This window comes from Toxoplasma gondii, chromosome Ia (assembly GCF_000006565.2).
Source record: "Toxoplasma gondii ME49 chromosome Ia, whole genome shotgun sequence".
Taxonomy (NCBI): Eukaryota; Apicomplexa; class Conoidasida; order Eucoccidiorida; family Sarcocystidae; genus Toxoplasma; species Toxoplasma gondii.
Window position 1 is genome coordinate 1,359,399 of NC_031467.1, and position 12,541 is coordinate 1,371,939.

At 56.3% G+C, this 12,541-nt stretch overlaps 2 protein-coding genes across 2 annotated transcripts; both read left to right on the plus strand.

Annotated features, from left to right (window-relative positions):
- The first annotated feature begins 60 nt into the window (after positions 1 to 60).
- On the plus strand, positions 61 to 6,951 carry TGME49_295050 (tRNA ligase class II core domain (G, H, P, S and T) domain-containing protein). Its single transcript, XM_002370233.2, has one exon. The coding sequence runs from the start codon at positions 1,748 to 1,750 to the stop codon at positions 6,188 to 6,190; it is 4,443 nt and encodes a 1,480-aa protein (XP_002370274.2). The 5' UTR covers positions 61 to 1,747; the 3' UTR covers positions 6,191 to 6,951.
- An 876-nt stretch (positions 6,952 to 7,827) lies between these two features.
- On the plus strand, positions 7,828 to 12,237 carry TGME49_295060 (exonuclease). The gene is made up of 4 exons (XM_018782259.1): positions 7,828 to 9,233; positions 9,913 to 10,084; positions 10,585 to 10,822; positions 11,364 to 12,237. Exons 1-4 carry the CDS (start codon positions 8,581 to 8,583, stop codon positions 11,861 to 11,863), a joined length of 1,563 nt encoding a protein of 520 aa, XP_018638557.1. The 5' UTR covers positions 7,828 to 8,580; the 3' UTR covers positions 11,864 to 12,237.
- The last annotated feature ends 304 nt before the right edge of the window (positions 12,238 to 12,541 follow it).

A 12,541-nucleotide genomic window follows, 5' to 3' on the forward strand; every position in this document is an offset into this window, starting at 1 on the left:
TCGCTCGTAGCCTGGTCTCGCGCAGCTCTTGCGCGAAAAAAGACGAGGAAAAAGAGAGACCCGAAAGGCAGGAGCGACGTGGATCTCCTGCCCTCTCCTTTGTCGTGAAGTCGTCCACCCGGGTGTCTCTCCTGTGCCGAGCATAGGCGTCAGAGAGAGGTCGAATTCCTCTCCCGAGGACTTGCACCCGGGACCCCAGGTTCGACGGTGTCTCGTCAGCTGTGCATGAACCAAGGAAAAGACGCTGTATTCCTCGCTTTAGCGACGAAGTTCTGCCTGTTCTGCTCCAGAGGGCTCTCTTTTTTACGGTTGCTTGACCGGATTTCCTTCTCCGAAGCCCCAGTCTCCTCCCGCCAGTCCACGAGTGTGTCGCCGGCGGCTTTGCGCAGAAACAGGGCCTCTTGGAGCAGCCGCCAAAGCCTCGCAAAAACCGGATCTTCCTCCAGGGTCCCTTAGCTCGCCTCTCTTCTCTCCACAGACACTACCGCGGAAAGCGCAGAAGCTCAGAAGAGGGAGGCGAGAGAGATCATACCCTCCAGGCAGCCTTCCGCGAGTTCAACAGTCTGACGCCTCGCCGCCCCTCCTCCCCGCCCCTCGGCGGCTCTCTCTTCGGTTATGCGCGCTATTTCCTTCCTTCCCTCCTCAACTCACCTTCCACGACGTTTGATAGAAAACCGACGGAAGCAGAGCACGCGGTAGAAACTCCTCTGCCCGTGAGACGTCGAAGGACAGTCGGCGTCGAGCGTTCAGCTCCGCGTCGAAGGGGAAGAAGTCCACAAAAGCATTTCTTGCTTCCCTCTGAAAGCCGAACAGGGATCGAGTCGAAGGAAATGAGTGGAAGCGCACGATACAAACAGGGCGTCTGTGCAGCGCAGACGAGAGGAGTGCATGTGAGGCTCTCTGGGGGGGTTCTGTGAAGGACAGTTTTCTGCTTTTATCCGTCTCGTACCACAAAACGGTCCAGAAACGCTGGTTTCCAGCCAGCCCAGAAGTGTCACCCGTCGCAGCTTCGAGGCGAGGGCATCTCGTTGCACTCCATAAGTCGCATGGCTCCTGTCCCTCGGAGGCCATGCCAACTCAGGAGGAGGGCTGAGAAGAGGGATTCAAGTGTGACACTGGGACCGTGGCTGGTGCGGCGGACTGGTTCTTGACCCGCAGCATTTTTGAGGGGCCGTCATGAGGAAAGGCGAGAATCCTTTTCTAGTTGCTGCAACGATTCCCCGCGTTCTACGCCGCAGGGAAACAACACAGGGCTTCAGGTACCCTTCAACAAGGTGCTCAGTGAAGTCGCTCTAGGAGTCTGTAGCTTCGGTTCGCTGTCTCTTTTCCATTCGCTGCTTCCTAAGTGTAAAGTCGCCTTTATCCTGTTCGTTCAGAGAGCGCCTTCTCGGCCTCGCGCCCCCGGTTCGCTCAGGGGACTAGGAGACATGTTTCTGCGTCGATTCATGGCTCCACATCTTCAACTGCATCTTGCTCAGTGACAGGGGGGCGACGAGCGGACGCGGAGGCGCGGAGACACTCCGAAGACTCGAACGTTGAGTTGTTCCGACCTTGGAGGCGGAGAGAGGCTAGACCTGGCTCTGCTTCACACCCGAAGTCAGTGGGAGCCGAATCGATGGCGAAATGAGGAACGTCTGTCCGTGCACTTTGTGGTAGTAAGAGAAGTGTGTTTTCGGGAGAGGAACCGCCATTTTCCGGACAGAAGGTTTCTCGAGTGGCACTTTGCTTCTTTTTCCTTTTTCACACGATGCTGCATGTCCTGCTTCTTCTGCTTGCGTTTTCGTTTTCTGTGGTCTCTGCTGATCGCCGGACATGGGCGACCTCGCAGGCAACTTGGACATGGCCAGCCCACTGCCTCCATGAAAAAAGAGGGGGCTTATCTCTGTCTCTGTCGTCGTTTTTATCCGCGGAGAAGGTGGGGACAGATCCGCTTCTGCCCTTCTCGCTTCTGTCGCCTTCTTCTCAACAGAGGACTCCTTCAGGGACAAGCCGTACGAGGACAAAGTCCTCTCTTCTGACATCTCAGTGTCCAGGAGATTTGGAGAGCGGAAGGCCGGTTCAGCGTATCCTCAGAGAACGAGGTGCGGGGGGTTCGTCTGGAATTCCGGGGAGCTCTGACAGACCAAGCGGAAGACCGGCTTTCGGCTTCGTTTCTCCGCTGCTCGAACAGGCGACGGCTGTGGCCGCAGATGGCCGTCACAGGCAAGGTTCTTGGCGGGGCTGCATGCAGTCCCGCGGCTCCCTTTCGACCAGGAATTCGCCTCCGGTCTGGCGCGCCGACGGTGCTAGAAGCACTCTGCTTGGCTGTAGCAGAGCGAGGAGAGACACGAGGGAAGAAACGCGTAACAAACTGCAGTTGTGTCTGCCAGCCGTCGTGGGGGCCTCTGCGTCAAACGGGCAAAGGTCGAGGCGGGCACTCAGCGAGAACTTGGAGTGTACGTACAGTCGGCCCGTGTGCTGGACAGGGAGCAAGGCTGGCGGTGTTGAGCCCGCGCGTGGGTCGCTCGTGGATGCCACTTCGACCTCTGCCTTGTTTTCCTCCTCGCTGCTGCATCCCGTGCGCGGCAGTCAAGATTTTCCGCCTCTGCTTTGGCGGCTTCACCAGTGGCTTTTCTCCCAGTGGCGCGAAACCGCCGCGTCGTTCGGTTTCTACGAGTTCGCGACGCCCGTCGTCGAGCCTGCCGAGCTGTACGTCCACCCCAGCGGGGAGCGGAGTGCGCGGCTTCGAGGTGACGCCGGTACAGTTGCCGACGGAGAAGCGGGGCAGCATGCCGCAAAGGAAAGTTCCCCCGAGAAAAGAGGATGCAGCAGCTTGAGGTCAGTGGACTTCTTCTCGACTTCAGCGCCCCATCCTGAGGTCACAGACACGGCGAAAGCGTCGCGCTCGGACTTTGGCACGCAGTTCATCGAGGGTGCCCGACCCCCCAGTCTGACAGCGTCGCCGAGTTCCCGCCAAAGGACGACCTGGGAGGTTCCACCTCACCTCTACCTTTTCAGAGACCAGAGTGAGAGGCCACTGGCCCTTCGTCCAGAACTGACACCGTCGCTCTGTCGCCTGCTGCTTCGGCTGTACGCGAAGCCTCAGCGACGCGTCTCCGGCGTCTCTCCTCCCCCGTTCCGGGAGTCTGCTTCGACGAAGAGAACTGACGAAAGTGGTGGAAAACCGACGAGCAGCGACTGGGATTCCAACCGAGAAAATCACGACGCCGAGGGCTGCCGCGTCGGAGCTCCAACAGCCGCCGTGCGAGATCCGAGTCGAGGAGAGTCGCCACGCTGCAACGTGGAAAGCGTGAGTTGCACAGACAGTTCAGGGCGCGGAAGTCGAGGGCGAGACGAGCAGAGCGAAGAGGCAGATGCTAGAAGGAACGGCCGCAAGCACGCGTGCAGCGTCGCAGCGTTGGAGAGCCTCGTCGCGAATCCTTCCCTGCCTGTTCGGCTCACCTCCATAGGCGATTGCTGGCGCTACGAGAGACCCGGTCGCTGCCGTCGAAGGCAACACTGGCAGTGGAATCTCGACATCGTCCTGGGTCCCGGCGAAGAAGAGCTGAATGCTCTGCAGCCACAACCGGCCCGCAGGATGCATGCAAGCGGAAGCGCTACTGCGAGAGGCGCCAGCGACGGCGCGCGGGGCGGCCGCGACGTTTGTTTCCAGGGGCGGCGTTCGCGGCACCCAGAACATCTCCCAGATGCACGGCCCGAGGCGGAAGTCCTTGCGGCGGCGGTGTCCCTGCTGGAGAAACTCGGGCTGCGTCCAAAAGATGTCGAGATTCGAGTCGGCAGTCGACGAATCCTAGAAGCCCTCCTCGTTCGCCTGGGCGTCATCGACGGCCAAAAGCTCTGGGCACAGACTCGCGCTTCGCCGGAGGACGAGAGCGAGGAAGTACCAGAACCGAAGGGAATGGAACAGCAGGCGGAAGCAGGGAAGGGGAGAAAAGCGTTAGACGCAAGTGGAGTGGAATCAGAGGCGGGTGGCGCATCGCGAGACGGAAGAGGTAGAGGGGAGGAGAGGCGAGAAGACGCAGACGAGAGTCCTCCTCAGGAGGGCCGCAGCTCTGTTTTACATACGCGGGCAGAGGCGGACGGAGCCGCAGGCTCGATCCAGGGTGTGTGCGTCGAGGGAGAAAGCGGTGGCAATGTGGAGAAGGTCGACAAAGTTGGAACACCCTCGTCAAGCAGCAGCCGGGAGAGCCAAAGAAGTGGACTTGAGGGCACAGAAAGAGAGAAGGAGACGCAGAAGGTTGAGCAGATCTGTCAGGTTCTCGACCGGCTGGAACGACACTCTGTCGAGGATGTTCTCCCGGAACTTAGCAAAGTCACCGGTTTAGGTCTCGATGACGCTCGTGCGTTGGTTCAGTCCCTTCAGGCGTTTAGTCCTTTCGACCCCATCCCGACTGAGACACGAGGCCAGTTGTCTGCTTCCGAGTCTCCCTCTGCTGGCTCTGTCTCGGCTTCTCCTGAGTCCTCACCTGCTGCCGCTTCCTTGGTCGACAGACAGCTGGCGGCAGCCGTCGAAGAGGTCCGACAACTCTTCGACCTGTTCCCGCTGTACGGGCTCTCCCACGAGTGGCTCTCTTGGCACCTGCTGACTGTGAGAGGACTAGGGTACTACCGCGGCCTGGTGTTTGAAGCTTTTGAGCGCGTAGCCTCTTCCTCTTCGCGAGCTTTCGAGGCAGAGAGCAGGGCGGGTAGAGGAGTGACGACAGAGGACGTTGACGCGTTCTCGAAGAGGCACTCCGGGCGGAAGGCAGAGACGCGCTCCGGCAGCGAGGAGGCGGTGTCGCCCACCGGTCCTTTCAAACCGCGGGCGCTTTTTGGCGGCGGCCGATACGTCAAGCGCGTGCTTCAGTTGCCGCGTTGCTCGACGCCTCCGCACTCCGAAGCCCGGGGAAAGTCGCAAAACCGTGGAGAGGAACAAGCGACGTCGGTCGTGTCCAGAAGGGGTGGCGCCTCACTTCTCAGGAAACAGTTTCTCCGGACCGGAATCTCTGCAGTCGGGCTAGGAATGGGAGACACAGTGCTTCTCGACTTGCTCGACCGAAAGGAGCTTCTCCCCGACCTCCGCCCCGCTGCGGTGCCTCTGGTCGACATCGTCGTGGGGGCGTTTTCCTCTCAGGGGTTGGGAGGGAGAAATCCAAGAGACGACGCCCTCGCTGCCGGCGAATCTCGCTCTCCGGTGTCTCTGCGTGGAGGGCGAGACGCCGAGCCACAGAGCAACGCGCGACAGTCTGCGCCTCCTTTATCGGGTTCCCCACTCTCTCCGTTCTCGACTTACAGCAGCCAGAGGGTAGCTTCGGCGCTCCGCGGCGAGGCCGACGCCGCGTCGAGAGGCTCTTCGTCTTCCCGGGACTCGGCGGTGCAGACGGATGAGAAGATGAAAAACGAGACTTTTTTTGAAACGCGTTCTGCATTCGCCGCACATGCAGCCGCCGTTGCCCTAGCGCAGATGCTCCGGAGAGAACACGGGTGGCGAGTCGAGGTCTTCTGGGGCGACAGAGAGGAAGAAAAAGAGTGGCAGGTCGCAATGGCGAGAGCCGCGGAGCTGGGGGCGCGCGCTGTGGTCGGCGTCGCGTTCGACGAAGCTGAGAGAGGTGGGGGAGACGTGCAGAAGGACTGGGAAGCCTCTCGCGAAGGAGGCAGGGGAGAAGCGAGAGAAGAGGCAGCGCGAACGGGAGATGAACTTTTCACCGGCGACAGAGAGGGGATCGCATCGCCCCTGGAGAAGAGGGGGAAGCACTTGGAGGCAACGCGAGACAAGTGGAACGAGGCGAGTCACCGAGACGCGGGAAGCCGTGGTGTGAGTGGAGGAGAAAAGCGTCGGGTGCTGAACAGGAACACGACAGATTCGCCTGCAGCCGCGCTGACCGCAACCCCAGAGAGAGAACCGTCCAGCCACCAGTCACTAAAGCAACGCGAACCAGAGCGGCCGCTTCCACCTGTGCTCGCGCGTCGTGTTCAGTACTGTGTGAAACTCCTTTCCTCGGATCCCCGCGGCGCGAACGGAGGAGAGAGGAGAGACAAGGTGCCCGTCGGGGACAGAGGGGGTGAGTGCAAAGCAGAGTTGCCAGAGGCGTTTTCGACGTCTTCAGACTCGAGAAGACAGGAGTCTGGAAGTCTGTTTTTGGTGACAGAGGATGCGGCTGTAGTCGTGGACGCGCTGAAGGCTCTTGCTGGCACCTCCACAGACCGCTAGGTGTCAGCCGAAAAACGCAGATTAGTGCGCAGGTTTGGGCGGGGGTTTGGAAAAGCTGTGCGCGGCTTCTTTCCTCGATACAGTTAACTAGCTAGAGCGCTTGGGAGCGATGGTCATTCCTGCGTTGCTCCACAATTTGATGTTGACGGGCTCGCGCAGTCTGCGACACGTGCTGTACGAAGAGTGTCTCTGTTTTCCATCGGAAGAGCGACGACGAATTCATGCTGAAGGCGAGACCTGCGGTGCCCTTCCTGGTTCGTTCGTAGTTCTCAGGATGGACGAGGCATAGTCAGGGGGGAAGCGCCGACTTTCCACGTTCCTCCCACGCCTGAAGCACGTAGAAACGGGTCGCTACGGATCAAGACGAGTTGCAAAGATTTTCACTCCGAAATCGACATGAGTTTCCGCGACGCCAGTTCCGTGTGAAGTGTCTGCGTCACACTCAACCCGGTCGAATATTCCGTTAGCGACTCGATGAGACCGGAGAAGTTCTGCTGCGTTCACAAAGCTGAAACAACAACTGAAGAAAGAAATCGACTGAACCAACGGAGGACCATCCCAAACGGGTGGTTTGTTAGAATCTGTGCTACAAGCAACATCTTATTGGAAACCAGTAACGAGGAAACTCCCTGAAAAATGTGTTTTTTCTACGTTATTGTGTGCTGTTGAAAGCAGCACCGCCCCAAATCAGGGGCAAACAGCAGAGTCATGCTACACAAGTAATCATAGTATTGTTCCGACACCCTCTTGATCGAACCCCACTGGACCGCGTACTGCACCTTCTCTGGAGAGAACTAGTGAAAAAGATCTCATGTAACAGCCAGTGTCCTCAGCAGTTCCTGCAGAAAAGGAATCTGAACTACGAATCACTTTTAAAAGAGGAACATGAACTAGGAAGTATCCGCGGCAAACGCAAATTTACAAAGAAGTCGCTGCGATAAGCGCACATGTCCTAGGTAGTAGCCACTTTAAAAGCACAAGTACTGAGAGGTAACTCCGACAAAGGAGCGTGCTTTGAGGAGCAAGTGCGTCTGCACGGCTCCGGCATGTGGCGCCTTGCCTGCTTCGCCGAACCAACATGGCAGATTGGAACCTATCTGAGACGTCCACTCAAGATGTGCGGACAAGTTTGAACTAAGCAAGTGGACTTGCTGGAGGAGGGAGCCGTTTAACCATCCGTTTCGCTTTTCCTGCGTCTTTCGGGGAGTCGCGTTGTCTCGACGTGCCAGGAATGCGCAGATTTCCTCTTTTCAGAAGCCTAAATGTGTCTAGCGCTCCCTCCTCAACAGTGCGGATGCTGACAAGCAGAGGACAGACAAGATCCATGGGTACATCGTCAGATGAATTTCAATTGACTGAATCTCGTAGTCCCAGCTTGGAGCAGCGACACCAGGGACGCCGTTGAATTCCTTTTGAGGATCAACCATCGTTGAGTCATCCGCCAACCTTCGCTACCAGTCTTCCATCCATCTCCATGTTCAGTGTGTGTTCGTCCGTAAGTTTCCCTGGAATGCCAGGAGGAGACTCCCTGGCTCTCTGGTGCAGTGTGCCGGCGGCGTCTGCATGCAACTAGTTGTCTAATGTGCGACGCTGGTTTGAAGACATGTCGAGTGTCTGTATCTTCTCCCTTCCCTTTCAAGCGAAAACACAAAAGATATGGATTTTTCGATTCGTTGTTTTATACTTTGCACACTCCGTCTCGACTTCCACGATTTGAAATCTTCTCTTTAACCGAGTCACGGGGATTTTTCCCTCTAGTCTTTGCTCTTTCCTCGCTGGGGTGTTGCGACACCGTTTTGCCCTTCCATGAGGTAAACTCTGAAGTCACGAGACACGCAATTCCAGTCCCTGTGTTGAGTGCTCAGACTGAAAATCAATATCCGAGATTCTCCGCCCAGCTTCACAACCACATTCTCTCCGCCGCATGGCAGATTTTATTCGCGGCCGGCTGGCCTCAAGTCGCTCTGCGCCTTAGAGAGTGGAGGACCTTTTAATTTTTCTTCCCTCCGAATTTCCTCGAAAGCTCAGCAGGTGTTGAAGCGGAGGACGCGGGCACACCGCGCTGTGACTGTCTGAGCAGTGTGGGCTGGTGTTGATTTCGTCCTGCAAGGGAGTTAACCATTTTCCTTTCTTGTTAGGCGTTTCTAGGAAAGAGACCGAGAGAGGCTGCATCCGAGAGAGCTGCGCAGAGAGAGGGACATGCGTCATTATGTGTCTAGGGACCTTTCACGTTTCTCTAGAGACCCAAATCCTGTCGGCCGTCGTCTCGATTTCCAGTGTTCCTCTGCTCCAAAAAACAGTTGGAACGAAGACAGCACATACTATCGCGTCAATGTCCACCTCTCTCTGTTCCTTGTATCGTTTGCATCCCCGAAAGGAATGGAGAGGAGATGAAGGCGGCAGTCTCCACTTCAGAAAGGAGGCATAGTCCTTCTGTCCTCAGCAGCGTGGAGGGCGCGTCTCGGGTCGCCGGAGAGCTCGTAGGGAAGAAGCGCGAAGACGAGACAGAAGGTCAGGAAGAAGTCCGAGAAAAGGAGGAAGCCGGACAGAAAAGTGAGGGAAGAAGCGCTTGCGCGGTACGTCCTGGAGATCTTGTTCTCTTTCCGCTCCGGCAGACAGATTCACCGGCCGCGAGTGAGGAAGCAGGAGAGAACAAGCCACGAGACAGAACCGAGACAGAGGGGGATGGGAGAACGACCGCAGCAGGACCAGCACAAGACAGCAGCGAGCGACAGGGTGAAGCCGCGGCAGCAGATGTCAAGAGAGAAAACGAATCGCAGGATGGGGAGAGAGAGACAGGAGAACACGAGAGGTCTTCAGGAAAGGCGAAGAGAGAAGGGCAGGACGGAGAGAGAGAATTGGGACAGCAGGAGAAAAGAGGTGAAGATCGAAGGCGAGCCGTGGAAGCTTCTGCCTCACCAAGTTATGGTCTTGGAGAGGTCATCTGCGTCTACAGCGATGAACAGGAAGAGACTGTCGCAGATCTCCTGCGCTGCACCTCAGCCGGCAAGCCTTTCAAGAGCATGAGAGCCGGAATAATCACGTAAGAAGGAGGATGTCGGGGGCCTGAACTTCTTCGGAGTGCAGAGACCATTGCAACCACGGAACCGAAATGGAAATCTGGATTTATAGCACACCCATAAAGGACAAGGTGGACCCGGCGGAGACTCTCCGAAGAAGGCAGTGACTCTAGTGATAGATACAAGACGATGCCAGACATCCAAGCTTTTTTTGTGTAACTAAAGTTGTCCAGTCCTCGAGGTTTGACGCGGAAACTGCAGATGCATGATTGGATTGACCGCTGCGCGGACGAGACAGAGAAAAGAAGACAGGCTTCGTCTGGCGCGCTACAGCGTCTGCACAAACACCCCAGGCGACCACAGAAAGGCTCATATGTTACTGGCACACCGCAAATGTCTAAAATCGCTTCTGCCCTGAAGCTGACATGCCTCCTCAAATCCGTTGGTGGAGGCCTGTCAAAAACTTGTGCTTTTTTACGTGTACACGCCTGTGCGTGTAAGTACACAAATTCACTTGTACCCACATGACCAGGGACGTTTGTCGCAGGCTCGGAGCCACATCTGAAGGCAAAGCAGAGAGGTGAGGATTGTGTTTCTGCGGCAGCAGAGACAGTGCATCCGATTCGGCACGAGCCTTTGGCTGTTTGCCCGAGTTCCACACCCGTCAGGACCACGGTCTCCGTTTGTCTTGTGCGGTTTCAGAGGCATTCCGGTGCGTGCTCTGTCGCGGCTGGAAGCAAGTGAAGACCGCATTGAGCCGGCGCAGCGGTCTGCTAGCGGGGAGTTTTCGCCGCCAGTCTTGTTTTCTCTCCGCGCGTCTCCCTTCTTCACGCACTCTGTCGACCCCGAAATAGGGGCGCTCTGCTTCTTCTGGGTAAGCGTTTGTGGCTGTAGCCTGTCTACGGTGTTCTAGGGCGCGGCTCGCTGTTTTAGGATGTCGACAACTGCATTCCGCGTGCGTGGTCCGGGAGCCTGTAGGTCCATGGGAGGCCTCCAGCCGTTCCTCGGGGAAGCTACATGAGTGCTGGGAGCGAAAAAGATTGACTCTTCCTCACCACGAAAAAAGTAGACATACGTAAATGCTTCTGTCGGCGTCTGTGCAGGGCGTTGTTAGTTCTTGCGGGGTCTGCCGCCTCACCAAATCGACGTGCGTTCGCTGTCTGTGAAACCTGGCTTTTCACGGTTTAGGGGCATTACCTGCCGTTTTCATCACATGAAGTTCATAGTGAAACGTATCCAGCGCAAAATATAAGCATAACGTCCCTTAATTTTCCGTGTGGTTGCGTTGGTCTTGATCAAATGCGTGCCACCGTTACTGAACTTCTGGTGCCGTCCATCGTTTTGCACAGGGCAAGTTGTTCTTTATGTACACAGGATCTCGAGACCACAGGCCCATGTAACCACCGTTGCGAAATTACACAGATTGGGTGCGTTCCACGTCTCTTCCGCAACGGCCATTGGGAGCGTGTCGCTCGCGGTAGCCTCTGCGATGACGCGACAAAGACTCCAGGCGAACGGCATGTATTTTCGGCGTATATTCGGATACAACGTGGGATTCGGGCAGACGTGAAGGAACTCACAGGCATAACAGAAGAGCTGCTGAACGAGAAAGGTGAGAGTCACTTGAAGACTGCAGCGGCCTGAGGTGGAGAATTGATCTCAAGCCGCTTTCGGATGAGACGTATCTCTGTAGAGTCCATTTCAGCAGAGGCTCTTTCGGGGAGGTGTATCGAAAAAAGAGCTCGGAGGAACTCGTCAGGAGGAAGTCGTTAAGAGGATTCCTTGGTGTGGGAAGTCCTCGACGCTTTACCGTCCCGGAGCGACGATGCGCATACTGCCTCGCTACGCTCGCACGCATCTGTACTTTAGTACCAGAGCCGTTCCATTATACGTATTCCATGTGCAAACGTTCTTGGTCTATAGGTCGATACCCAGGCACGTCGACAAACATATATAGGACCATCAGGTGTGTTCACGTAGCTCTTCTGGACTTTCAGGGGAGGTGACGAACGTATACTTGGCGACTGCAGCGTCTTTTTGTGGTAACAAGAGGATTTTAGACCAACTGGTGCACAAAGTCAAACCCGGTAGTAGTAGTAGTGGTAGTAAAAGTAATAAATACATGTTTGAACTGTGTTTTCTGCGGTGCTCAGGTATCCCGCTGGAGGCGGCTCTGCTAAAGTGGTCTTCATGGGTGCAGACAATCGCGGCGTCGGTTCCGCGCGGTGTGCCCATCTGGTTTGTCGCTCACAGCGGTGCCAATTTTGACATTCCGGTGCTGCTGCGCCACGAACAGACGCTGCGTAGAGCCGTGCGTCGAATTTTTCCGACGGGCTGTTTTCTCAAACACGTCGGATGCAAGTACACCGTAGATACAGTAGTTCTCTCCCGCGCGTTACCGTGGCCGAACGCGCTAGCGCAGTCACACAGTCTCAGCATGCTTCACGCCCAGTTAACGGGCAAGTCTCGGGAGAAGCACCAAGTTCACAACGCTGTAGGCGACTCGATAGCCCTCGCAGAAATAATGGAGAAAGAACCGTTCCTCTCCGCGTGGCAGCGCATGAAGGTGGGGAGGACGCTAAACGAAGAATTCCAGTACCAAAACAGGCTGAGGTTCCTTAATCTCAACGCCCTGCTGTCCACACAGACTTGAATGGCAGAGAGGAATGGGAGTTCTCGTGGTCAGTGGCTTCGAAAGCTGCGTAGTGCAGCGGTAACGGAGGCTCTTCAGCCGAAAACAGCTATCGGGAGGAAAGGTATGCGTGGAGTGTGTGCCAAGTGTAGACATAAAGGATTTTTGTTAGAGTCTTAAAGGGTGGGTTGATATTCAGGGCCGAAGCATTTTATTTGCGATTTAGGGCCGGGTGCAGGTTGAGCCAATGCCGCAAATCGGCAGTGGAGAGTGGGAAGCTGCGATAATCGAGCTTTCCACGAAGGCTCCTAAGGAATCGGTTGAATGAGCCGAAAAATGTGCACAGACGTGTGTTTGATTCCGAATCTAGTTCGAAGGGAAAAGTTCAACCCAGGTCCATGTTTAAGACAATTTGTAAGAAGCTTCCGTCATGCTACAGTATGATTAGGCCCGATCGATGCGCTAACCATCAGAGGAGAAAACTCAACGTCCGCTCGGCTGCCAGGAATCTTTAGAATTTCTTGGGGGCCGTTGGTATCCACTTGCCGCTGTCGAAGGACTGGAAGAAAAAGAGCATGCACACGTGTAGCTCTTCGTACCACGCTAGAGTGTGGGAGGGAATGATGGCAGCTGACGATTCGAACACACAGAAGTGGAGGTTCTGAAGAGCTTTCCAGAAAGCCCAAACAGCACGGTCCG

What these genes read in the sequence shown, in the direction of transcription:
- TGME49_295060 (XM_018782259.1), top strand. Translation starts at nt 8,581, where the DNA reads ATGAAGGCGGCAGTCTCCACTTCAGAAAGGAGGCATAGTCCTTCTGTC. An exon ending in ATGAGAGCCGGAATAATCAC is followed by an intron (nt 9,234 to 9,912) that starts GTAAGAAGGAGG and finishes GTGCGGTTTCAG; the next exon opens with AGGCATTCCGGTGCGTGCTC. An exon ending in GGGCGCTCTGCTTCTTCTGG is followed by an intron (nt 10,085 to 10,584) that starts GTAAGCGTTTGT and finishes TTATGTACACAG; the next exon opens with GATCTCGAGACCACAGGCCC.
- TGME49_295050 (XM_002370233.2), top strand. Translation starts at nt 1,748, where the DNA reads ATGCTGCATGTCCTGCTTCTTCTGCTTGCGTTTTCGTTTTCTGTGGTC.